The 25,568-nt window shown below is 43.6% G+C and overlaps 1 protein-coding gene across 2 annotated transcripts in view; it reads right to left on the bottom strand.

Moving 5' to 3' along the window:
* RBM6 (RNA binding motif protein 6) overlaps window positions 1-20,221 on the bottom strand; it is a 57,195-nt gene extending 36,974 nt beyond the window's left edge. Inside the window, exons 1-5 of one of the 2 annotated variants that reach the window (XM_026054987.1) lie at window positions 20,112-20,221; window positions 16,898-18,230; window positions 15,998-16,087; window positions 14,895-14,964; window positions 769-842 (exon numbers count right to left, since the gene is read on the bottom strand). In XM_026054987.1, coding sequence (XP_025910772.1) covers window positions 769-842; window positions 14,895-14,964; window positions 15,998-16,087; window positions 16,898-18,230; window positions 20,112-20,155 — 1,611 coding nt within the window. In that variant the 5' untranslated portion in view covers window positions 20,156-20,221. Of the gene's footprint in view, window positions 1-768; window positions 843-14,894; window positions 14,965-15,997; window positions 16,088-16,897; window positions 18,455-20,111 lie in introns of both variants that reach the window. The other variant, XM_026054988.1, reaches the window with a different exon arrangement.
* Between the last annotated feature and the right edge of the window lie 5,347 nt (window positions 20,222-25,568).

The raw sequence follows: 25,568 nt of genomic DNA, 5'->3' as shown, positions 1-25,568 counted from the left end.
GATGCATCCCTGCAGTTCCAAGGGAAGGGGAAGGTGGTGCGAGATGGTAATCCATATCTTCTCTGACAAATCTTATGCAACGGACTCCTGTATGGTGGCCGACAGCCCTTGGCATCAAGCAACAGGTCAGAGTGAGGCTCCCCTTGAGTACTTATGCATGGGGGATTTAAGCCACTTTGCAATTTAAAGGGCTGGAAACCTTCAGATTCACCAGGTGCAACTGCACATAGGGTTGACCTCTTGTATGCAACTCCAGCTTGCCAAAGGACAAGATGGATATATGAGGAGATACACAACTAAAAATCTCTCCCACACACAAGGCACATAGAAAGATGGGGTGTACAAGTCCTACTCAACTCAGAGCTGCATACCAGAGGCCTCACCTACAGTCACATGTGTATGTGTGTGTGCACGCACAACTGGGGGAGGCTAGCAGAGTTCTCTCCAACTGGATTTCCCTTATGAGTACAAACTCATCAGGGCCAAAGCCTGTATTAGGAGTCTGTCAGCTCCCAGCCTCTGAATCTAGCCAGCGTGCTGACATACACTAGGGAGGAAAGCAGACCATTCAGTGTCCAGCAGCTCTTTCACACTGGCAATTCTAAGCCTTTTACAAGTTTCTGGAAACAATATTTAAACCGCAGTGTTGTGTATTATACAAGAACACATCTTCCTTTGAACGGTTCAAAAAAAACCTCTTTGGCTTTCCACCACCCCACCAAAAAGAAAATAAATCTTCTAGCAGCATTGACCGAAGTGTAAAGCAACCTGGTTGGCTTCCATGCATCCGATGGCCTCTTCCAAGAGTGAAAATTCCACGCAGACATAGCCATAGTCGTAACCTGGGAACAGCATTTAAATACAGACGGGAGTCGTGTTAGTGCCTTGTCATAAAGAAAGCCACATTTAAATATTCAATTCCCTTTCCCTCCAATGACAAACCCTCTAACCACCACCCCTCTACTCCAGAATGAAAAGGAAAGAATCAGGGGCTATTTGGATGATGATTAACTATGCAGTTTATCAAGAATTTTAATAGTACAATGTCCCAACTTCCCATTATGCAACTCAATGACAGGCACACCCTTCCTTAGCACAAGAAATAAATCGCTCTTTTTTTTTTTTTAATAATATAGTGATTCTCCATGTTAGTTTCAGATTTTACACTACTCCGGAGGCAGTGTTCTCCGAAGCGTATGTTGTTAAGTCATACAAAAGGACATTGCTGTGAAGGTATTTTACATGAATAGCCAGTATTTTAACTTGGGCAATGTTTCAGAAAGAACTAACGGGATTCCTTAGCTTTTGCTATTTTCCCTTCAACACCTCCTTACTTTTGAAGTCCAAGTCTCTCACATTATGAAAAAGTGCAGTGAAGCACGAATGAGAACTCCAGATTTCTCATTTTAGCATTTTGTTCCAATAGATGCTACTGTAAGTTTAATAAAGGGCAGTGTGTGCGCGCAGGGTAGGGTTAAGTTTAGATGCACAAAACTAGAGAGCCTTTACTTTTCTCACTCCTCAGAAAGCTCTCCTCTCAGTCTGTAGCAGAAGGGAGCCACTGATTCAATTTTTTATTCCAGTTACCTGTGCTGAAATGATTATGTCCCACAGTAAAGTGCAGGGTGAACATTATCAGGAATTAAGATCATCCTAAGAGTCATCCTTGATGGTGAAAGTAGCTCCAAGAACTAAAGCTCTGAGAAACAACCTGGAGCAGCAACCTCACTCTTCACAAGCCAYGGCCACCTCACTCCAAAACAGTGCTTTCCAGATGATCGTGGGCTGACACACTTCAACTCGGGCAAACAGCGAGGAGAGCCTCGGTTCCCTCTTCCTGCTGCTCTTTTGGCCGTTTAGGAGGAGTGACAGAAAAGCCGGTTTGCATTTGGATTGTACCATTTTAGGCACCTAGCTGTCCTGGTGAAGAGCTCATCTCCTCCCTCCTAAAGATGAACATCTTGACATGGGTATATTCAAACCAGCTAGGTATCTTTTTCTTATCGCTCCAACCCATCACCTTCCATGGGAAGTGAATTACATAAACACTTTCAGACAAGGCATTGCAGTCTCCTGGAAATTGTCCACTGTGTCCCCCAAGCCTATTTCAAAGTGCATTTGCTGCATTCACCAATTTTTCCCGCTCTATTTCTTCACCATCTTTTGTATCTGGCCACTTCAGAGACAAATCCATACAAAACTATTTCACTGTCGAACCCTACTGGATGTTTTTATTCTGGGAGCTCTTTGCATGCTGTTCTAACAGCACAAACCTGATTTTGCACATTTGCTCTCCTAACTATACTCCAGTTTAAATCTAGTTCCTCCTTTATATCACAGAAGAATTTATTTCCCCCTTCCATACATTATTTTTGTCAGTATAATTATATTAGAGAAGAATTTATTGATCTGTGGGGTTTTCAGCTCAGTGAAAGATGCAGGCCAGCAGCATGCCATCCATGATGAACTGTAACTAAAACCATACGACATTTTCACATGAAGTGGACACCTGGAACTAGCGGTATAGTTTCAGATGGCAGAAAAGACAAACACAAATTAACCTGGCCATTCCCACAGCATCCATTCTGCTCTGGGCTTCCAGCCACACTAAATCACCTTTGAAAATGAAGCAGTCCTTTCCTCTGCAGCCGAGAGCTGCTCTACAGGAGCAGTGCTGCCCCTTGCTGGGAGACTGCTTTGCATTCTGGGCAGACACCGCTACTACTTTACTGCACAGTATGTAGGCTCACCTGGTACATTTTAAAATTGCAATCAAATACAGAGCTCGAGAATCGCTCCTGTGCCTCCGGCTTAGAAAAAGGCTGCATGAGCGATATTTGTCAGCCTGTAAGACTCCTCACAGAGAGATTTCACAAAGGTGCTGTGATCAGCAAGGCAGGATCAGAACGCTGTCTTATTTATATGTGCATACGAAGTACGGGCTCTCGTGACGGAGCAAGATTGCAGTAGTTTTTACACTACTCACTCCACCTTGAGAGGCAGTTTACACCCAACTCCTGGTGAAGGGAATGAGAGTTTTAGATGTGGATTTAATCCAGCAAGACACACCTGAGAGTGCAGCGCTGCATCTCGTATGTCAGACACACGTGCTAGTGATCAATTTAAAAGATGAGACCCTTGGAGGAACGTATGCTGCAGGATCATTGCAAGCATTAAATGGAGACAGTTAATGGGAAGAGATCAGCATACTTCTCCTTGTGCACTCTCTCACCTCAGCCCCCTGCAACTCGGTCCACCCCGTAAGCATAGCTGCAGGAACACAGACAGTGAGAACCGAAACGGAAACTGTGGCCCATATCCTGTCAAAAGGCAGCTTCAGGCCAGCTGTTCAGCTCTTGTGGTCAGAATACAGAGGAACACAATGTTCTGCAATTCACTGCAAGCTGTCCCTGAGCAGTTGGGACCAGGACAGTGATGCAAGAAGAGAGCAGCCTGGAGTCCAGCACCCCAAATGCCTTATGAAGATATGCAGGCATTGAAACCAACCCTTTTCCTCCCCCCACCCCCAAACCCAGCCCTTTACATAGACCTGACAAGCACATCAGTATTTGAAAACTGAAAGCTAACATTAGCCTTTGAGGGTACAGAGCCCCTCCTCCGCTCCGCTGCCCCAAGCTCCACAGCAGCATCCTTCTGGAGAGCTCAGAATCAAGTCATTCTTGCTGACTCTTTCATGTTTTAGACCATGCTAGAAAACCCACTGAAATGGAAACCTGTGGAACACCAGGGTTCCTGCAAAACACCTGCAAAAGCCACGTTTGCAGACTTTTTCCCACTGACTACAATAATCACGTTACCCAGAGGACAACACTTGAAATAAAACCAAGTGACTTGAGACCGCTTCTTAAGCGGGGACAGCTACAGAGGCTACTGCCACCAACTGCTGTGCCTCTTTCCTGCATCCTTTTTAGGGCTGGAGCAGTTCTTCGTAATAGCAGCTGCTGAGCTTGGATATTTTTATTTCTGAAACCTTCAAACAGTTTGCCTTAACATACGAGCCTGTGAGAATGCAGCAATTCAGCTGCTGCTACTACAAGCAGGGCAGGGAATTTTGACAGAGGCAGGGGGACAGGCACCTAATGACGGCAGAAACTAGTACAATCGGCTTCCCAAGGCAAGCTCTCCACCTTGTCACATCAGTGGGCTGCGCTCTTGGACGCCCACAGTATTGTTCAGGTCATAATACTAAAACCAAAGTCATTAAACCAGCAAAGCAGAATCATTGCTGAAGATTACAGCCTGGTTTTATAACTCAAGTTGGCCTAAGTTCATGTGTAATGTTTTATGAGAAGATCACATGATAAAACCTGGTATCTTCTTAACTCGATCTTTCTTCCACTGACTAGTACAATATCACTGTTTCAGGATCCACAGAAAAGTGGAATGGAGTCAGACGTGTTATGTGTTTTGGTAGAAGTATCTTAGCATAGATCAAAAAGAAAAAAAAAAATCAGTATTTCCCCTCCTCCTCAAACTCTGAACATGCTCAAATATTAGTTACACTGTCCAAATAAACTTTCCAAAGAGGGTACCAACAGTCCTCAAACACTTGAACTCATCCAGTTTTTTTGTCCTAGCATAGCCATAAAACATACATGTTCCCATCTCCCCCCATGTTTTAGGCCAGCTGCATAAAAGGGCATTTCCTCATTTGACTGCTTCCTCACAGCTCTGTAAGTCTACAGTTGCACAGACTCTACACAAGGGCTGAAAGGAGAACACTCAAGGAGAGTAATGCACACAAAATCCAGAGAACTTTATGTATTCCTTTAAGTGCTTCTACATATACATAATCCTTTATGGGTGATCCCAAAGCCTGCCCTGTTGTTTTCTGCACCAAAAATAGCCATGATCATTTGATGCTTAGTAGTAAGGACACATATAGAGATCCAGGAAGCTGCTCTGCAAACATCACAATAAGGAATGTTTTGCCTCTGAAACTGATGCATTTTAGTGAAGTAAATTTTGACAACCAATGTTAGGTCTTTGTTAGCATCCCATGGTTTGGCTAAAAATCTTGGAAGTCTGAGTTCACATTACTGTTCTTTGGCTTCGGGTAAAAGGATCAACAATGGACTTGGGATTTAAAGAAAGATTTGTTTCTATACACATACAGTTTCTGTGGAACAACTGACACGTGATAATGTGTTACCTCATGATAACTTGTTATGTCAAAGATCTAGTTAAAGGAAAACTATGGTGTTTTTCTGATATGGGCTGTAAGCAGCATGAAGGCCTCAAAAAAACCCCCCAAACTCTGGAGCTTTTAGATGCCAAATGAAAAGATCACATAACAGCAGTGGCCTTAACCTATGCCAAACCAAAGATAAGTTTATAAACAAGGTACGATGGGAACATGACAAAGGCATCCAATTCAGGAGAGGTGATCCAGCTCCTTGATTCTAGGAATGAGCATGCAGTAAGTCACATTACCACCTTTCCCTGCAAGCATAAGACATTATCTGCCTCAAGTCCAACACGAAATGTCACCTGCCTTCTCAAAAATGACTGCTACAAAACCCTTCTTCCTTGGGCTGCAATACAAAGAGATTCTCTTTTCTATGGCTTGTAAAGTAAGAAGATGGCCTCCTGTTAAAGTAACTTTGCGTAACAGATCACCTAAAGAGATTAAACACTATGCTAAACTGAACAGCTGGGCCAGCTGTGAGTGTGCTGCAGATCCCTGCTCTGCCGTGATGCAAGCCGACATCTGCCGGATGGGGCCAACAGCCTGAGGGGAAAAGAAGAGTCTCTCAACCATCCCGACAACAGTCTACTTGCTTTCTCATGTAAGATGAGACAGAATTGCTACAGAAGAAAAGCATTTGTGCTTTCTGACACTTCTAGGACTCAGAAGGATAGCGGATTAAAGCAGAGCTAAGGCTAACCTGCTGAAGCAAGAACATCGTTGGTGCTTGTTCTCTCCAGAGACAGCATGGCAGAGCAGAACACAGCCAGGCAATTCCTCTATAGAATTTCATCCACTTTGGAGAGGAAAGTTCTATTGCTTCATAAGCAACTACAGCATCAAGTACGGAGTGAATATGAGGGAATTCCACATTTCTGGAAAGGATCTGCAATCGCACACGTTGACCTTTGCACAGCTGGAGCAGCGGAGACAGGATTCCGCACACTGTCCTTTCAGGGTCTATTACTGCTTGGTTGACAGGAAGAGCTACCTCATTTAGGGGAGATTTTTACAATACGCTCATGACCCCATGTACACGATCTTTCATTTCCTCCAAGGAAAGATGCAGAATTAGGTCACCTGTCTCAGGACGCCCAGGAAGCCTGTGAAGTTATTGATAGTAAATGATGAATATCTCATTACAGGAGGAAGAAAACATATTATAACTGGACAGGTCAACCACATATTCAGTAATCTATGTACAACATCAGAACCTCACACAAAGCATCAGAGTAGGTCCCAGACCTGTATGGGATATGGGATCTGCTTCTCAGTACTGAGTGATGAACACAGACAAGAAAAACTTCTAGCCAATCCCTTACCCCACCTGATCATGAACCTGCCTTTTTTTTTCAATAGGGCAGAACTCTCCCTTTGCTGCCTGATTTGCAGCATGTGAAACCTTTCCCACAATGAGAAACTTATGTTCAAGCTACATGGGACAGTTCCCATGCAATGGTTTCCTAAAGAGCCACTTAGAGCAGACCGGCACCTGCACGGGCTAAAGCAATGGATGGAAATGGGCCATGGCAGAGTGCAGAATGACAGACTGGTCTCGCTGCAGCCCTTGATCTCCCTCTGAGTTGGAAAGAGTCAACAGGGATACTCCTCCAGAAGCCTCCTTCCCTGATAACTAGTCATGGTCTTGAAGGTAACCCATCCTCTGAAGAGCCACTTAAAACCCAATGAACGAAACAGACACTGACAGAACAGACTTAAGAGGCCCAAAGATACCCTGAAACATGTCTCATTCCTATGTTTTGCCTAAAAAATTGGTTGCCTAAAGTGCAGAACGATCCAGACTAAGCCTGAGGATATCGAAAGAAGGAAGCACTGCTTTACTTACTGGTTTGTTTTACCACTGGCTGGCCTCACTGCTAAAATACTGCCCCTTCCTTCAGAAATGCCATTCTCTGCTAGAAGGAAGAATCCATTCACTGTCCTCCCCTGGTGAAGTGACATGTGCATTCCTCTCGCTCTACTTGTTCTTGAAAGGGTAGAAAGTATCTGCAGCTTTTCTAAAGTGCAACAAGCACTTCTCTGTGACCTGACAGGGAAAGCCACAGCTGAGAAAGGTTGCTGCTGTTCTCCATCCTACACACCACACTCTGTATTCCCAGGTTGCGTGCACATTAGAGCTGGCCAGGAGATGACTGCAGAAATTGCTTTAATGGCTCTTTTTCCTGGCGAAAACACTGGAAAATGCACAGATTTCTCTGAATCTCTGCACCATTAGGGGCATGCACAATATGCTTCCAAGAAGCCAGGAGCTCCTGAACACACACAGTAGTGTCTGTATCTGCACATATGCAGCAGGTCCTGCCCATGCGGCAAGGATGGGCAACAGCATCATGCCTTCCACAGCGAGTAGAGAAAATAAAGCTGTCCCCACAGCTGAAAAACTTGGAGGGCACTCCTGCAGCACCACAGGAAACAGCGGCAATCAACCTACACTAACACAAGCTCAGAAGCCAAAACTGAGAGCTCTCTTAATACCAGCTGGTGGATTCTGAGTTTCCATAAATTTCTTTGACAGAACTCCTTGCTGCACAAATAACTTGGTCTTTAGAGCTACTAAAACTGAACAGAGCTGGATTAGAAAAGCTTGCTGTTGAATACTAAACAGCACAATCTGCAGCAAACCATACCGCCAATTTCTTTCAAAGGCTGAGCCTATACAAGGCATGCTTGGCTGCTGGCAAGAAGGCCTGTCATTTCATATTGTCCCTCTGTAGGAAAACGTACACTCTTTCACACTCATGCATGGTAATGCTACACAAGAGAACAGCACTGAAACCAAAAAATAAGAAAAGCAGCTTATATTCTGTAAGTTAGAATGCTCCAATCCATCCTGCTTCCTCCATCCAGAAAGACAGCACAGAAAGGATCCGCTTGAGACACCCTCAAAAGCGGACACTCCACATGCACAACCCTCAAACCACAGGAACTACAAAGGTCAGAGCAGTCAGGGCTCAGGAGGTGACAACCCTTCCTGGCCCTGAAGGGCTGTAGTTTGTAAACTAGCACAACAGGGAGGAAGAGGGGGGAAAAACCACAACACTAAGACTGTACGCACAGTTGCTTTATTAAAGACAAAGTATTACATATATTTGTACAGAACATCTGGGATTCAAGGAAGGCTGGGGCCATTGAAAAACTCTATAAGAGGACTGGAAGCTGCATACATGGGATGAAGTTGCAGACAGGAACCTGGTTTTGAAATGCTGCTAATGTGCATATGATCTCCAGAATGAATACATGATCTGTTATTTAGTACAAATGACTCAGAAAAGCAGTTAATCCAGTAATGTCGGTAAACTGTGAAAAGCCTTCAAGTTTTGTGCTCGAGATGCAAAAAGGGTGAGCACGGTTTGTAAAAACAGTCATGGAGAGAAGGACTTTGCATGTTAAAAAGATTGTGAGCATGTTTTATGGATGAATGTCTGTTGCCTTTTCTAATGAACAGGCCTTATAACCCTGAACCAAGGCTGATCAGTATAGCAAACACTAACTTAAAAAGACTCTTACTTTCCATTTCCTAAGCCACCACATCACAGGTGAGGAAAGATGTGCAGTAATGTCTTTTGCTTGCAAGAGGCAATGCACCACAGCCCTAAAATCAAGAAAGACTAGCCAAAAGCCTACTGCCTATACACTGGGGAAAACTGGCAAGGACTGGTATCAATGACCATGGACTAATTCCAGCTAGAGTGCTTTTTTTAGTCCTGGACAATCTATTTGGCTACAAACAAGATTCACTCCTTGCAAATCAGCACTGAAGATATTTCCCCAGCTCCTGAAAGGTAAGCCCCTCCAGGCTGAAGAACTCTGCTGAGTGGGTGATCCGGTCATGCCTCAACACGGAAACTCCACACATGCTACAGCATCTGGTGAGCTCCCGGATGATTGCCTGAGCTTTCCTCAGGTGCCTGAGATCTGTGTGCCCATGTCCATGGCTGAGGCAGTAGAGCAGGCTGCAAAACCTTCGCTRTACCAAACACAGAATGCAGTATTAGAAGGTTGTTCTTCCTGTGGTGCTTTAGGCACAAGCCTTGCTTCGTGAGGCAAGTTGCTTTCTGTATAATTAGCACAGTAGGTGAGATGCACCTCTATATCACAGAACGCATTAGAGACATCCCACATCATCCCACAGCATGTTCTTTGTACCAAACCACAGGACATAAGTCCTTGTGGGATCTATTCCTAATCAAGCTCCTTAGGGTTGGTATCAAGACCTCTTTGTGAGGCAGCCACTAGCTGGCCACAAATTCACCCTTCAGAAAGATCTGCCCAAGGGTACTGCATCTCTCCTGAAAGCAAACAAAAGGTCTTGGTTTAGTATGGTTCTGCTCCACACCTCTGGAAACATCCCCTCCCCAAACAGGGCAGCAGTTCAGCTCTACAGCCCTACCTAAAGCTGGAAGTTTCAGCACGGCAGCACCCTCAAGCTGGGGACAAGCGCACAAGGAGGTATGCACATCACCAGCACTTCCAGCCTCCCAGAGTATCACTAGCCCAAACCCCACGTACACGTACAGCTACTTTGAGGGAGCTAAGACTGTTAAATGTGGGCCAGAAAAAAGCATAGCCATCCACTCACATACAACAGGAGCTCTGCTTCAAGAAAGAGAAGACTAGAATGCATCCCAGCCAAGGAAAATGGAGAGCTTATCCCTGGTATGGAGGGGTGTGCCACTCAAAGCAAAATTTCTATCAATTTTCCCAAAGTGTAAACTTCTAGGCCTTAAATCATAAATTTTAGCAAAATTAAACCCTGTAATGAATGTCAGAGAACTACTGAAACATTCCCCAAACTAGCAATCCACTGTTCTAATATACAGGACAGACTGCACTGGGGGTGATGGTGGGGGGAAAGCTCCTTCTATACGTTTATCTAAGGAGCTTGTTAATATTTAACAGGGTACCGGCGTGGCAGAGCTTAACAAAAAACAAGCAAAATAAACTTCCTGGATCAAGTCCTAGAAAAAACTTCATTAAGTTTAACAGAGGGACAAGAGGAGGCAGTCCCAGGCACCACAGAAGGACCAGGTCTGGAGGGCAACAGAAATCAAACAAAAAGTAAATGCTAGTGCAAGAAGGTGGCCAAGCAAGCAATAAAGAACCTTTGGTGCCAACAGCACTTGCTAAAATGAAAGGTTTTCAATACTAAAGAGGCAGCTGCCATTAACAAGCAGCCACTAAGGAAGTTAGGCACATTTTTAGGTTACATTGCATTTCCTGCATATACAGGAGGATGTCTGTCCTTTAACATCAGTCACCTGGATCTATTTGGATATCCCTCTGCCTTCAAGCAGGAGAGCTTCTGTTCAGTGAGCTCCTCCCTGCTCCAGCCATCCCACTTCCGTGGATGCTTTGCTCCCCAGGGCCCAGCATTACGTGGGCATTGGCATCACAGGTATGTCCTGGCAGCTCTGGGGGACAACTCCAGCCTTCAAATTCTCTCACTTCTCTCCTCCCTGAACTCCACACTACTCAGTTCTTTCCCACATCCCTACCCAAGATTCAAAAGTTTCAGAAGAGTCAGGAGAGGAATTACAGTAACAAACCCAAATCTCCCAATTTCTGAACCACTGCACTAGTTTGGAAGGTATTTACAGGGGTAGATCTCACTGCTCCCTCTGATTCCACCCCAGCTCACCTGGTCCCTCCAGGTCCGTTTCACAGAGCTCCTCTCTGGGTGTGCTGCTTTCCATCTCAGCCAGCATGTCCGTTCTCTGCCAGGCTGTCCTGGCTCAGCAAAAATTCCTCTTGCTCCCCAAGATGTGCTTGTAGAGTAAGCTGGAACAATCTCATGGGGCTACCAGCAATTTTTTCTCAGGCTCAGATCCTCTAAACGGCTTTTCCCAATGGCTGGTACTAACCCTAACATGAATCCTGGCTGGAAAATACACTGTTCCAAGCCTGTCCTATTGTAGTCTGCATCCAGAAGAACAATTTGAACAGAAGGCTCAGAGCACACTTCATACTTTATTTTATCACTTGGTCACCATTGCAGCATCTCTTAAAGAAGGACAACTCATAATAAGCTGCCCTTTAAAATAAAGATAGCTCATCACACTCTTCTCCAGGGTACATACACAGTCATCCAAAGTGTTCTGTGCACATCAAACACACAAGATGATTTATAAGTCTTTGCTTATGTTCAACATTAGTTAGGAAAGTAGAAATAAAGCTTGACGGGAAGCAGGAGACAAGCTTAAAATATGATCAAGATCAAAACCAGGAGGCATGTTCATGTGAGATTCCTTGAAGGTCAGAAGATATCAGTTTCAAGTTTGTGGTGGAGTCAGCACCAACACAAGTGCATAGACAGTAACATGAGAACGGCAGACGAGGTGCCACATGTAGCCTGGTGCTATGACACACTGAACTAACAACTCCACAGCAGGAGGCCCACACTAGAAAGCCATGTGAAAGCCTTGACTCCACTGACCAGAGATCGAGTAATTTCAAATGGGGGGGGCTCACAAGCAGTTAATGACAAACACTTCTCAGAGCTGCAGACAAGTCAAAGCAGCAGTGCATCTGCTGCTGTCTATGCGTGAGGCATCAAGAGGCACCAGAAGGTATTACAGACTTTAGCAGTTGATAGTCCTTGAGAAAAAATGGCATGTATCACCACAGGACTTATTCTTTATAATGATTAATTGAACAGACATGACCAAATACACTTGAAAAGGCAAGATGAAAGATAAGCTAATAATCTAATACAATTACTTCTGCCAACACCTACGTATTATGTTGGAAGAAAGCCTCTTCCCCCCACAAATTTATTTGGTACCTTTAGTCTGAATGTACAGGCATCAATTCAAAAGTCTAACTGAGAACTCACAGACAGATGGAAATGTTGTGTAGGATAATATCATGAAGTTTCATTTGGGTATTTTATATTTTGTGATTGTCTGCAAATATCTGCCTTTCTGATTTAAATAGAATTACTATGCCAGTTCTCCAGGTCTCTCCCTTTACTTCCTTTTTTAAAATCCAGACAGTGTTTTAGTCTGCATGCCTCAGAGACCAAATAATCTAAAGAACAAACAGCTTGTATGCAAACCAAAACCACACCATGTATACTAAGAAGAGTGATCCATGCTCAGCACAACCTTCAGTGCAAATATGCCTCCCTCAGTGCATAAACAGCATGCAGAAAGGAAGGCCTTCATATAAAAGTTGAACCGCTTTTTCCCAAAGTCAACTATATATTTTTCCCAAAACAAAGAGTCTTGAGAAAGATCATACAATGGAATCATCATGTTGAAGCTGCTGAGATAAGCTTTATGATAAGTGTTATCTTAGAGTGAAACTGATCTGAATCTCACTTATTTCAAGTTAATTGTATGTTGTTTTGGCTGTTTTCATTCTCCAACAGCTGCAGTCATTCTTCTCTCTAAAACACTCAACATGAAGTATATGCATAATCATGATTAATGTTATTTTTAACATTTCTGGATAGCACTCAAAAATATACAACCCACTCAGACTTAGCACGCACTCTTGAGTCAGGCTATCATTGCATCGTTGAACTGACACAGTAATGCAGCTAGTGGGCCCCCATGTATCAGAGACATTAGCAATCCAGAATAAAGTTTGCTTTTAATTCATATGCCTATCTACATGCACACCCCACTGTAATAGCAGTGTTCACCCATGGCTGGCCTCTGGTTTTAAACAGGCTTAACTTTTCAGAAGTTAATATGAATTCAGTTTCATACACTTCTCTTTAGGTTGGCCTAACATGAAAAGCTGGATTAAATTTACTGCAGCTTCTAGTGACCCAATTTCAAAAAGAACTTTTCACACTTCAGGAAGCTTTTGTTGTCCTAGATGCATCCATCTTGCATAACAAGGATCAGAAACTCCCCAAAGGTGTTTAAACTTGCAGCTGCATTAGCAGCCTCAGGATGTAATTAAAAATGAAATCTTCAGAGTGTCCATGTAACCTAGAATAATGCTATGCTACTTAAACCATTCATGTTGCCCAGACAGGGTTAAACAACAGCTTTAAATAGCTCATAAAACATGAGCTAATTTTAAGTTCATTCTTTCCCTCCCCACAAAAGCCAGAAACAAACTTTTTCTTTTTTTTAGACTCTGCTGCTGAGGAGATGGATGGAAACAGAATACAGCTTTTACACTGACAACAGAAAACTTGGACTCTCATATTACGCATGGCCATCAGCGGACACTATGGCTTCCACATGCAACTTCAGACACCACGTCCCATTCTGAGTAGCCTTTGAAATGGGGAAGGGGAAGGAGTAGCCAACAATTCTCTAAAAAGGGCAATAAATCCTATTAACGTATACAAGAAGAGGAGATTTGTGAACAGATTCCAAGTTCAAGTTGATTTATTACTGAAAAGTGACATATTTCAGAAAAAAAAAGACAGACAATTCACATCAGCATGGGCAAAAAACAAATATGTTGCAATTGTTGGGTTGAACTCAGTTTTGTATGGATGACAACAGCTACGCTGTACTACACTTAGAAAAGAGGGAAGAAAGCAAGCAAGACTGATTGTGCCCTTTAAGTCTTGTTTGTTGGGCCAAACCAGATTATGTAACAACACAGGGTGCTTTAGTTCAAAGGTTCATGAGAAGGTTGTGAAATCTCCTTTGACAGCTTCCAGAAACAAAAATATACTTGAGAAATACCCAATTGCCTCAGTTTCTCTCCTAAGCTACTAAACACATCAGAAGCCTGCATATGATGATTTGACACCAGGAATTCCAGCTGCTCCACCTACAAACCATTATTGGGCAAGAAGAAAAAACACTGACAAGGTAGAAGCCTCAGCTATCCTAGGTTTAAAAAAAAGAAAACAAAACGGAGATTTTCCCCTAGTTTTGGAAAGTGACAAAAATCCACTTTGGAGCAGGAGCTATTCAGTACAAGCAGAGCAGGAGAGGTAACTTCAGATGGTCCCTTCCTGTTTCCAGGCATTCCCTACTAGCATGATCCAAACCGATCCCCAAGACTCACCCCTCATATCCTACGACTGCACACCTTTGTTACAATACCACTCTCACACAAAGCAGCCTTGTAAAATATTCCTCTCTTCAGACTCCTACATAGTGATCAGAAGTAGAGCAAACCTTCATTCTTTGAAAGGAAAAAGAGCATCCTGAGCGGGTATTTGGATACTTACTTGTAAAACTTATTTTTATTATTTTTAACCTGTCTTAGGTATTAAGAGGGGTAACAGTTTCATATTACTGAAGGCGAAACATTGGGCTATATCAAGTGTCATGAGAACACTATTTGTCAAGGATTTGTTCCACAGCAAGATCATTGCAGAAAGATGGAAAACAATCCAAAAAGATCTGATAAAAAAAAAAAAAGTCTATTGGGAATTAACCCACTGCCCCATGTCAATATTAGTTTTATTCTCGATGGCTATCAGAACAGCCTTGCTGTTTTCCCTGCTGTTCCCAGGTCTAGCTAGAGGTACCAAGACAGGTGCTTTTCCTCTGAAGTACCAGTGACCACAGCCACCAGTTTTGAAGACAAGAGGATGAACTACATAACTCAGTGGTCTTTCTCATTTGAAAATACCTGTAATTATGGCATCAAGGGGTTTAACCAGATTGGCTAAGTGAGTAACCAGTGAGAAAAAAGCCCTTTTGTAAACCTGAAACCGGAAGCACTGGAAAAACATTCTCACCTGAACTGTAATCTTTCAGTCGCAAGTCCTTCACAGGTGTCCCATCAGGCCCACGGAAAGCATTGAGAATCTACAGGGAAACCAAAATCCTCTTCAGTCTCCAAAATAAAACCTTGGAAAGCAAGGTACTTGCTAACATTCATTATTCTTCCTCTAAGACTTCTGTTTCTGGCTTAACTCTTTTACAAACTAAAACGTTTTCCTGACAAAGTTTCTGAAGTACCTGAGAACTGTTAATTGAGTTTTGGGGAGTATTTTTGTTTGTTTTTGTTTAAATAAGAGAGCACCATTTACACCAGAATTCAACCATTCAGAAGGTTGTCATGCTGGTTTTAGTCAGAGACCTCACTCGCGATCTTTACTTAAGGTCAGAGAGGTCTTATTGCCTTTAAGAAAATGATGGGACATAGGGTGACTGTTCTGAGTCTCATCATCCTCTGATGTACAAAGTTTCTGCCGCGAGTTCTCCAGTATCCAGATTTCAGTATTAAGCCTCAGAAGCTCTGATCATCGCAGCCAACCCTAGGAAAAATTGCTGCGCATAGGTGTTCTCATGTCTGGAACAGCCACAGAAAACAACTTAATTGGAAATGGAAGCTTTTGGAAAGGTAACTTCTTTCACCTTGTAGAGGAAAGCCTAGATTTTTTATTAAAATCAGTAGTAGCAGATGACATCTCCATCCTTATAAGAACCATTTAAGCAACTTAAAGTAATTAGCGAGGAACTAGTTCAATTGGACACTAAATGTTTTCCTGGCTCAAAATACATTACCAAAGTAATAACAATATTATCTATATTCTCAAGCAACCCTGAAAGTGAGGCACGTTAAAGAGAGTCTGGTAATTGAGGCTTTTGCTCACCAACAGCCCACATGTGACAGCAGAAAAAACCATCACTTCCAGACTCCCAGAAAAGCAGAATAATCAGATAAAAACACTGCAATCACTTTTGAATTTGGATTTTTCTTGGGGAAAATGACAGACCATAGACAGATTACATGAACTGCACTCACCAGGCTCGAAAATGGTAAGTTTAGAAACACTTGATAGAGATTTTGATAACTTTGCAACAAATTTTGGACAAAAAAAAGAATCCCACTTACATCATCCTTTGTGGCAGTTTCAGGCACTCCTCCTAGCCGAATGAGTTTGCTTGGCTTCACATATTTGGGGCAGGTCCGGTAATCTTGGTCCTTGAGTTCACAGAATCAAGATAGTTTTTACAAATGAGACATGCTAGCTCAGAGGATAGTCAAACCGTAACAAATAAAACAGGGCATAATTCAAAGGCAAGGGGCCATAAGCAGAATGGCTCAAATCTTTAACACAGCATTGTTTAAGATTCAGAGAGCCTAGAAGGCTCTCAGAATATCTGTCTACAAGCTACACAACTCAGAATAACCCATGACTGCCAAGAGGCAGCCCTTGTCCTGGATCACAGAGATCTCCCAAGATTTTAGAGTAAGACAATTAAATGGCCTCTCCGCTCTCCAGAACTGGGAGATTCAAATTCAACAGAGTTATTAATTCAGCAGTTACCAGCTTCAGTTTTTGAAGTTAAACAATACAGGAAAATAAAGCACGCATGAGAACAGCGATACTGTTCTATGTGGGTCCATCTAACTCAGTCTCTTGTCTCCAGTAGTGCCTAAACAGATAACAGATGCCCAGGAAAAAAGAACAGAGTAAGTTCTTCTGTATAATACTTCCTCTGTAACACCCTCCCTTTGTCCAGCCATTTTAAAATTGGGRACTTTCTAAACCAAATGTGGTTCTATGTGTTTAGCAATTCTCAACTGCTAAATTGCATTCTCGAGAAGACAGTATTTCTGAGATGGAGGTCACACTAAAACGACCTGGAGCATGAAGATGACCTCAGAGAAGGATGGTGAATTAGGATAGAACTCAAGAGATGAAATATGGATAGAAGACTCCTTCTCAGCTCCTTCCATTCTTTTTCCAACATGTGTTTAACAGAAACACTGACTGACAAAGCCACCTACCTGAAGGCTCTTACAGAGCCTAGAATCTTTGCTGGGTTTTCCTTCTGAGAAGGACTTGCCATGTTCATAATCAAACATCTGATGCCCTGGCAGCCGGTGATCCACATCGCGATACTCAATGTTTCGGTAGTCCGTATCTTGCCTTCCAAGGAAATCCAGGCCACCTTCACCCTTTAACCCAAGATCAGAATCGGATCTTTGCTGCTCCCCCCCAGAAAGCTGCTGCTGCTTGTTAGCAAAGGTCTGAGGTTGCTCCTCTTGGTCCTGAAGAGTAGAACGAGGCCCTCGGCTATTTTGGAAATTGTGTGAAGCGTCGTCTTCAAGACCCAGTCCAAGGGATTCCTCTTCTCTGGCTGGTGTCTCTGAATGTTGAAATTCTCCTTTTTGGCTACCAAAGGGAGTTCTATCTAGACCAAGCGCAGGGTCCTCTCTCTTGCTGGTGCTTAAACCAGAGCCCTCTCTTTCTGCTAAAGGTAGAGTAGATTGGTTGCGCCTAAAATCTGCAATGTTTTGATCCACAGGAGGCATTTCCCTATCTGAAAAGTCCATAGGAGGAGCCACATCTCTGCTCCTAAAATCCTGATCGGACCGGGATCTGTTCCTATTTCTGAAGTCTGATGATGGTGCATTTCTGTTTCTGAAGTCCAAATCAGATGAACCCACACCCCTAAAGTCCAAATCAGGTACGTCCCTATTTCTGAAGTCTGAATAAGAGTGCTCTCTGCCCCTGTAGTCTAACTCAGACACATCTCTTGCCCTAAAGTCTGAATGAGAACCATCTCGACCTCTGAAGTCCAGATCAAAAGACCCTCTTCCCCTGAAGTCTGATGGAGGTTCATCTCTGCCCCTGTAATCCATATTATGTGCTTCCCTATCCCTGTAGTTCATACGGAATGCCTCCCTGTTCCTATAGTCCACTGAAGGAATGTCCCCACCCCTGAAGTCCATAGGTGGCCCTTCTCTTTCCCGGAAGTCTCCAGAGTACATATCCCTGCCCCTGAACTCAGAAGAAGGTGGCTCCCTACCTCTGAAATCCAACTGTGAATCATCTCTGTTCTGAAAGTCAGAAGGTGGGTAATCTCTGCTCCTGAAATCATGGTGCCCCTCCCCACCTCTGAAGTCACTACGTGGTCCATCTCTAGCTCCAAAGCTGAAAGAAGGTTCCTCTCTGTTGGCAAACTGAGGATTGAGGAGGCCTGCGAGTGCCTGGATATCAAAAGGAAGTGATTCTCTGCCAGAGAAGTTGCCAGAGTGTCTTTCTTGAGCAAGACTATCAAGGGAAGGAGGATATTCCCTGTTCCACCCGGGAGCAAACCTTTCTTCTTGGCTCCCACTGTAGAAATAAAGACAGTATTATTCATAACGTGCTTAGAGTCTGCAATCTACACAGCAGCACATTCTTCTCTAAACTTTTATAGAGCTGTGTAACAGTCTAAGATCCGCAGAAGATATTGATGTTTGGCAGTTTAAGATGAGGCAGCATACGACAGATGTGAGAAAGTAAACTTGGGTGCTCCCATTTCAGCACAATTTCCAGAAGCACTCAACAGGGAATACCTGCAATATTAATGGGTTAATGATGGTAGCAATCCACATAGTCCTGCACTGCACACAGCTCTGCAGCTGTTCAAGGTTCCACCAACTGGTGTATTTGTTTATTATCATCACCAGCACAAGCCTGTAAGGAACCACTTGAGTTTAAGTTCTCTGGGCAGTATCACAAACAGCTAACTTATCACATCATCATGAGGCACACAAAAACAAAGGTTACCAAACATACTCTATTAACATACTGCACAGATTCATTTATAGTCCCTCGCACTGGAGTCTAAATCTTCAAAACACTGAGAACTATCATTTCAGACTTTGAGGATGCCTCAAAGGAATATGCCAGTAACCAAAGTTCAAGATTACCCTGTGCTCGTGCCTCCAGACTGGCTGCCACACACTGAGTTTACACTGCTATAGGTATGAGTTCTCGTGATCTCTGCACAGTGAAACTCAAGAGGAGGTTTCCTCTTACGATAGTTTTTCAAAACCCAGTGAATTGTTTTTGAGATGGAGCTACCTAACTTTGCAGCTAAGTGTGACTCCAACATATTTATAAAAAAATTTAGAACAAAAAAAATCAGTACCTTTTAAAATAACACTAAAACCAACCCTAGCCAGTAAACATTTCCTTGGCAACTACAGCAAGTCAAGTTCTTCTTTGAGTTCCACTACACAAACCGCTCACCAGCAAAATGCAAGGTGACATTTGCGCACCTAATTGAATTGTCTACAGATTAATTGACCTGAATGGCCCTGTTTTGCCACCACAGAAAACAGTGATTAAAACCTGGTTCAGGGTTAGAATTCCCCACCCAACAGAATAAAGAGCGATGCTTGTAAAATCCATTTAAACATCAGCAGAGCAGCATTACTGATATCATCACAAATGGTGATCACTCTTCCATCAATACTGTTGAGACAGGTTCTAGACATTACTGTTTTTCCTAGTACAAATGTCATCAGCTTTCTCAACACATTAGTCAGACAATAATCTGAAATATTCTTATTTCAGAATCCTTTGGATAAATGTATGCCATGAGGAAGTCAATGTATCCTGCTGATATTCAATTAACTGAGGTGGACGTGTGAGCAAAGGATGAAAGAAATTATGCAGAACAGAAAAAAACCCTAGCTCTTGGTGCCCCAATTTTTTTATACGCAGAGTCCTATCACAAACATAAGGTCTATTAACAACCAGAAAAATATAAACTAAGGAAAATGTGCAGGTCGCTTGGGTATAAATCTTTAAAACAGTTTCAGTGACACTCAAAAATGTCTTTTGAAGGAGCACAGCCAAGAATATTGGGATATAATGGTCTAACTATCCTCACAGAGTAGTCTCAATTAAGGCAATCATCATGGTTGAAGAGAACCAACATCACAGTATTAGGCATTTCTTCTAGGTCTTAACAGCACATAAGACCGAAAGCTGAGGCATATCAACACCTTAGCTTGTAACAACTAAACTAAGCATCCCTAGAAAAGGTGGTGTGTAGAAAGAAGAGAAACCCTAAAAGCAGCTGTCTACAAAAAAACAAAAACCACACCACCACAACAGAATAATCTATCTAGAGGAAGATGTGCAGATATATTAAGAGAAAGTTCCTGTTGCTTATTGTGTTTAAGAACGTTACTGAAACAAACTCTACATTCAAATGCTTACCGAAATGACCCCATTCTGTTGGCTTGCCGATGGTCTCCCCACATTTTTCTTCCGTCTGGTAGGCTTCCAGAAATGGGTAATTCACACTATGAACACCAAGACAGCAAAATCTGTTGAATAAACACCATGACAGTAAGTCATCAGCCAAGAAAAATACATCACGTAAGAAAAACACTGATAGTTAGGAAAAGGGGTGTGGGAGACATCCAAGATCCACAAATATACACCACCACACTCAGGTTTGAATATGTAGAAATGCAACAGTTAAATTTGTTCCAATTTGCAAGCTTCAAAGGACTTTTGAAATCAAACTGTCAGTACGGGTGGGCAAACAATTTGATATTTGCTTTTGATTAACATAAAGCTTTCCAACATACTGTGCTGTCTAACACTATTTGGAGCACAACTAGAAATGTGAGAACGCCACAACCTATAAATGACAAGGACCGTCACTGAACAACAGTTGGCAATTAATGTTTAATCCAAACTATTTCTGCCAAAAGCTCTTTGCTGTTTAAGGAAACTATCACCACTATTGGTCTACTACACTTACTTTGCCCTCAAAGAGTATCTAGATAACAGAGTATGCTTTGCCAATAAATCATTACAGTGACTGTTCTCCGCCACTGCCCTACTCAAGCTGAGTGTTGCTGCTAACGTGTGTCAACAGAGATCTAAAATTTCATCCACCTCCTCTCCCCAGTGGAGAAGGTGAGGATTTCCTGGCTACTGCCAAAGCCAGGACTTAAATGGGAAGTACTTCTGTCTTCCTCGGAAAAAAGTTGCAGCAAAGCATAGAGCAAAATGATGTAGCTAGCAACTGACAATCTCAGAAATGGGATTTATCTCCCATACTGGTCCATCTGATAATTACATCCACACGACTGCAGCACTATTCAGATAGAACAATAGTGGATTTATCCCAATAGCAGTGATGTAGGGAAATGCTATTCTCCACATTTAAGAGATATTAGTGATAAGATCAGAAGTCACATCAGACTTCTGAATCAGCCAGGACTGAGCCTGAAACACATGAATCCCAAAACACCAGGCCTCTCCTCCTTTCACTACCGTCTACCACACCTGCACTTACGTCAGATGGCATTACCTACATTTTCAGGAAATTCCCATTCTCACTCATCAATAAGGACCCAGAGGTATGGCACTTACAGAAAACATGGCCAGCATGCTCACAGATAACCATCACCTCCAGAAGAAGTTGACAGTACCACACTACTGTAAGGATGTTTTTGAACTCTATATTTAACAGTTCAGACATCTTCATCTTGCCTAAACAGGTAACGTGACATCCTGTCTTACCAGCAAAGACTGAATACATTCAGAGCTGTAGCAGCAGCATGCTGTACGTAGCACCAGCTTCGATGCAGGCACTTTCTACAGACAAGCAAGCAACTTGGGAGTATGGCTGCCACGTTACCAGACCAAGGTTGAGATCTGGGGCTAGCATGCTTCTACAAAGCATTCAAAAGCAGAATTAAACTAATTTCAGGGATTGTGGAACAGAAGATACTAAGGTCACTTACCACCAGACCTTGCTGGAGCAGATAATCTCAAAAAAATGCATGCAGCATCCTACTTTTTTGATTACCAGAGGTCAGCACTTCCGTCTCGTGGCAGTTTGAAAGAGCAGGTTATGACAGAAGTTGTAACAGGGAGTGAGGCTAGATACCACTCCCAGCAGTCACCTGTGCCAAGAAACTAAGTATTCTGTGAGCCCTGTGAGCACAGAGTACACGCTCCTGCCAGGGTCCACTACTGGCAAGCTAACACTCACGTGGGAGGCAGGGGATTGCAGGGCCTGACTCGCACTGGTGGCTGATGAAGACAACCTACGTAACCATTGCCAGTCAATTCCTTTTAACTCCATCTCCTAAAGAAGCAGGTTCGTACAACTGTACAAACAGCCACTAAAGTCCAAGAACGCTGGTCCCTGCAAGTATTATAAGGCTCCTGATGCTGTGGCCCAGTGGGCTGCTTTTCTAACCCAGCTGTCCACAAGACCAGCTCTGCTTGCATATCGCTCCCACTGTAACTGCTGCTGCTGCTGAAGACCAGGCCTTTCCCTGTGCTCCCAGGCTATTCTTACAGCTCTGGGATGCTGAGGCACCAACACCCTCAACTCACTTTCCTCACACACAGATCAAGTCCCATCTGCAGTTTCTGCAAAACGGAGCTATAACAACAAACATCTCCCTATCTCCAGGGGTTTTCTCCATAAGCCCTATGCTTTTTTTCTTTCATAGGTGTGAATCTAAGAGAACTGAAACTGTACCTTCCACTGAGAGGACAGACAAGTGGAAATGGTTACGGCAGAGACACTGGCTGTCATCAGCCAGTCCTTTTATCTATGATCATTAGCAGGCTGCAGACATCTGCAGACCTGGTGTTTCGTGTTCTTCCCTTTGGGATTTCCTCCCCCACTCCAGTTTTCATTAAGTCAACAAGCTTCCACTTAAAAAAAAAAAAAAAAAATTCCTTGCCAACTGGGAACTGATAGGATGTAATATTCAAATTACCAAACGGGAGAGGGAGGAATACTAGACTGATGTCAGACCTGGTGTAGACCAGCTGAACCATGCAGCAACATCCACCAAGTATGAGGTCATGGTTCAATAATACAGGCAGGAATACTGGCTCAAACAGTCCCCTCTGCTCAGCCTCATACCATTTCCTCCCTCCATTCTGCCTTTGGCAATATGTAATATGTTAGTTGTGCCAACATATGTTTTTCTGGGTTTGCATCATAGATAACCCTCCAAAAAGAGTTGCATTTAACCTGGTCATTTCAGTGATACAGTTTACTGTACAGCCCACAAAACAAGGTGGCAGCAAACTGCAGCACAGGGACAGAAACTTCGTAGACTGGCTTCCACCAAAGCCAAGATCTCCTGAAGGTACACTGCGATGAGACATCATCAGGATCTACCCTTCTGCTACAGTCAGGTAATTGCCAGCTTAGCACCCATGTCCCTGCTTGCAATAATCTCTGGGTTTCCAGTGTTATCTACAAAAGTGATTTGACTGGATCCCAGTGCAGAGCCGGCAGAAGGAAAACAGGGAGTGGAACTGCAATCTGCTGGTGATCCCAAACCTCCCAAAAAACAACACACACCAGCGCACGGGGAGCCATGGGCTGAAGCCAGCAACCAGCCTTTGCATTCCACAGCACAGATCGGCGTTTGGAGAAGGGTCAGTACGAACTAGGCTGCTTGCAGAAGACACACCAACAGAGCCTAGGGATAGGGCCAGGCCACCAGGAAAGCACAGTAAAAATCCACGCTCAAGAGCTATGAATTATTACTTAATTAGTTTTGCCATACATAAGACACAACCATGCATCTGAAGGAGATGGCAACAAAGGCCATTTCAGAGTAGCACAATAACACAGGCACAGAATCCACAACATGGTCCAGTTACTCACAGAGCCCTAATTTATAATTCTTTTATGACAATAGTTAGCTGTTATGATTATACCAAACATTCAGGAGGGCTAATATATGCATACTAAAAGTAATTAGTATATTTTCCTCCTCCTCTCCCAACTGGCTCTATTTCCTTGTGACAAAGCCTTGGCTCCAGCAAAGATACAGAAGGGGCATCTCAAAGGAGCAGAAGGCCTTTTGTGGCCTTAGTTTCTCGATGACTGGAGGTCCCACAGTCCTTCCCAGTGCACAGAAGAGAGTGGAGTGCGAGAAAGTGGCAGCCTGCCAGGGCTCCGGATGCTCCCTTGCGATTACGTGCAAGAACTTCCTTATGACAGTGCCCTCCGTCCTGCCCAGAGCACCACGGAGCAGCCCAGCGACTGTTACCGCGACTTGGAGGAAGTTCCCAGTTCTGTTTTCCAAACTGCACATCCCAAGCTCTGCCCCAGCAGACTCCACTCTTTTCGATCTCTTACTGAAATTCACATCATAATATGACAAAATAATGGCACTGAACCTCAGAATCGTATAACTGAGCTAGACTAAGAAGCTGTCTTTCTTAAGAAAGAATTCAAGACTTCTGCCAAGGGGCTGAGTGAGGAACGCCAACACACCGTTCTCGAGCACCTTCTCATTGACCTCCACTCATTCAACCAACATTTTGCATGTTGTCTTACAAATTCTGGGGGAGAGAAGGGAAACTGATGATGGATCAGGCAAGCTGAAGTTTCAGAGAGATGCTATTTTACTTTGAGACAAGCACTCTGATATTCACAACTTCTCTCCAAACAGATTTTGCCAAGGCTGCCAAACTTTTTATGGACTCAACTATTTATGGACCACGAGGAAATCAAACACATAAGCATACACAAGACTGCTCAAAGAACAGAGCAAATAATTTGCTGCGGAAGAACTTTCTGCACTCAGTAAAGTTTTGTAAGCCTAAAGAAAGGACAAGCATCTGGGCTATTCAAGGACTACAAGAGGTACAAACCAAAATGTTTTTCCAAGTTACAGAAATAGTAAGTAGCCGAAAAAAGCTTGTTATTTCCAATTTTAAAGTTGAAGACCTGTAATCCAGAACCATAGAAATATCAAAATCATGTCACTGAAGCTTGAAAGTGAAGAGAGGGAGAATCATTTCAGTTCTTCCAGGTATCAGGCTGGAAGTTTTCACTTAAAAATGGATGTGTGTGCTTTTTAGCGTTCTTGTACACAAAAAAAGCACACATTGGAAACAATCAGGAGAATCATCCTGCATCCCATTACTCTCCTGACCTTGTTTGTCCCAAAAGACTTTTTGAGCGCATTCCCACCTAGAAAGTGCTTAGAGATGCTTTTACGCCAACAACACCCTGCTGGGGTAAGAAAGAGGATTCCACTTTCAGTTGCATTTCCAAAATTAATACCACCTATTAGCAACAACATCAAACTCTTGCGGTGCCAATTTTTTTTTTTAAAAAAGCAAGACATGAGAACTCACTGTTACTACTCCCAACAGTTCGATACCACTGCACTGAAAACAAGAAACCAGCCTTCACCGGCCTCCTGCATGAGCCAGGCCACGTTCTGCCTACACCTTAGCCTCTATTTACAGTCCAAAATCCCCCTTATCCCATTACCTGCCCTAACCATTAACTGATTCACTTACAACCAGAGATGAGACCAGAGCACCTTGCTGTGCATCCCAGCATGAATTTGACCCGCTTCTTGTCCATCCATTTTAAAACTGCAAGTGTTCCGAGCTATTTTTCATAGATATATACATGCCGTGATGAAAAGGGCCCTAATTTTGACCGGGGTCCCAAAATCTCACAGGGGGCTGGGACTGCGGCCTGCTCAGAGGTGAGCCTCGCTGGCGTGACCCCTCGCGGGAAGGCTGGGCCTGCAGCCGGCCGCGCCACCACGCCGGGACCCCGGCACCAGAGCCGCTCGCTCGCCGCCAGCGCAGCAGGCCCCGGCCTCGCCGCGGGCGCCTCGCCGTGCGCGGAGCAGCCGCAGGGGAGACCCCCCC

This window comes from Apteryx rowi, unplaced genomic scaffold, assembly GCF_003343035.1.
Source record: "Apteryx rowi isolate R43461 unplaced genomic scaffold, aptRow1 scaffold_98, whole genome shotgun sequence".
NCBI lineage: Eukaryota > Metazoa > Chordata > Aves > Apterygiformes > Apterygidae > Apteryx > Apteryx rowi.
The sequence above is the reverse complement of the archived record's forward strand: the minus strand, read 5'-3'. Positions and strand labels throughout refer to the sequence as shown.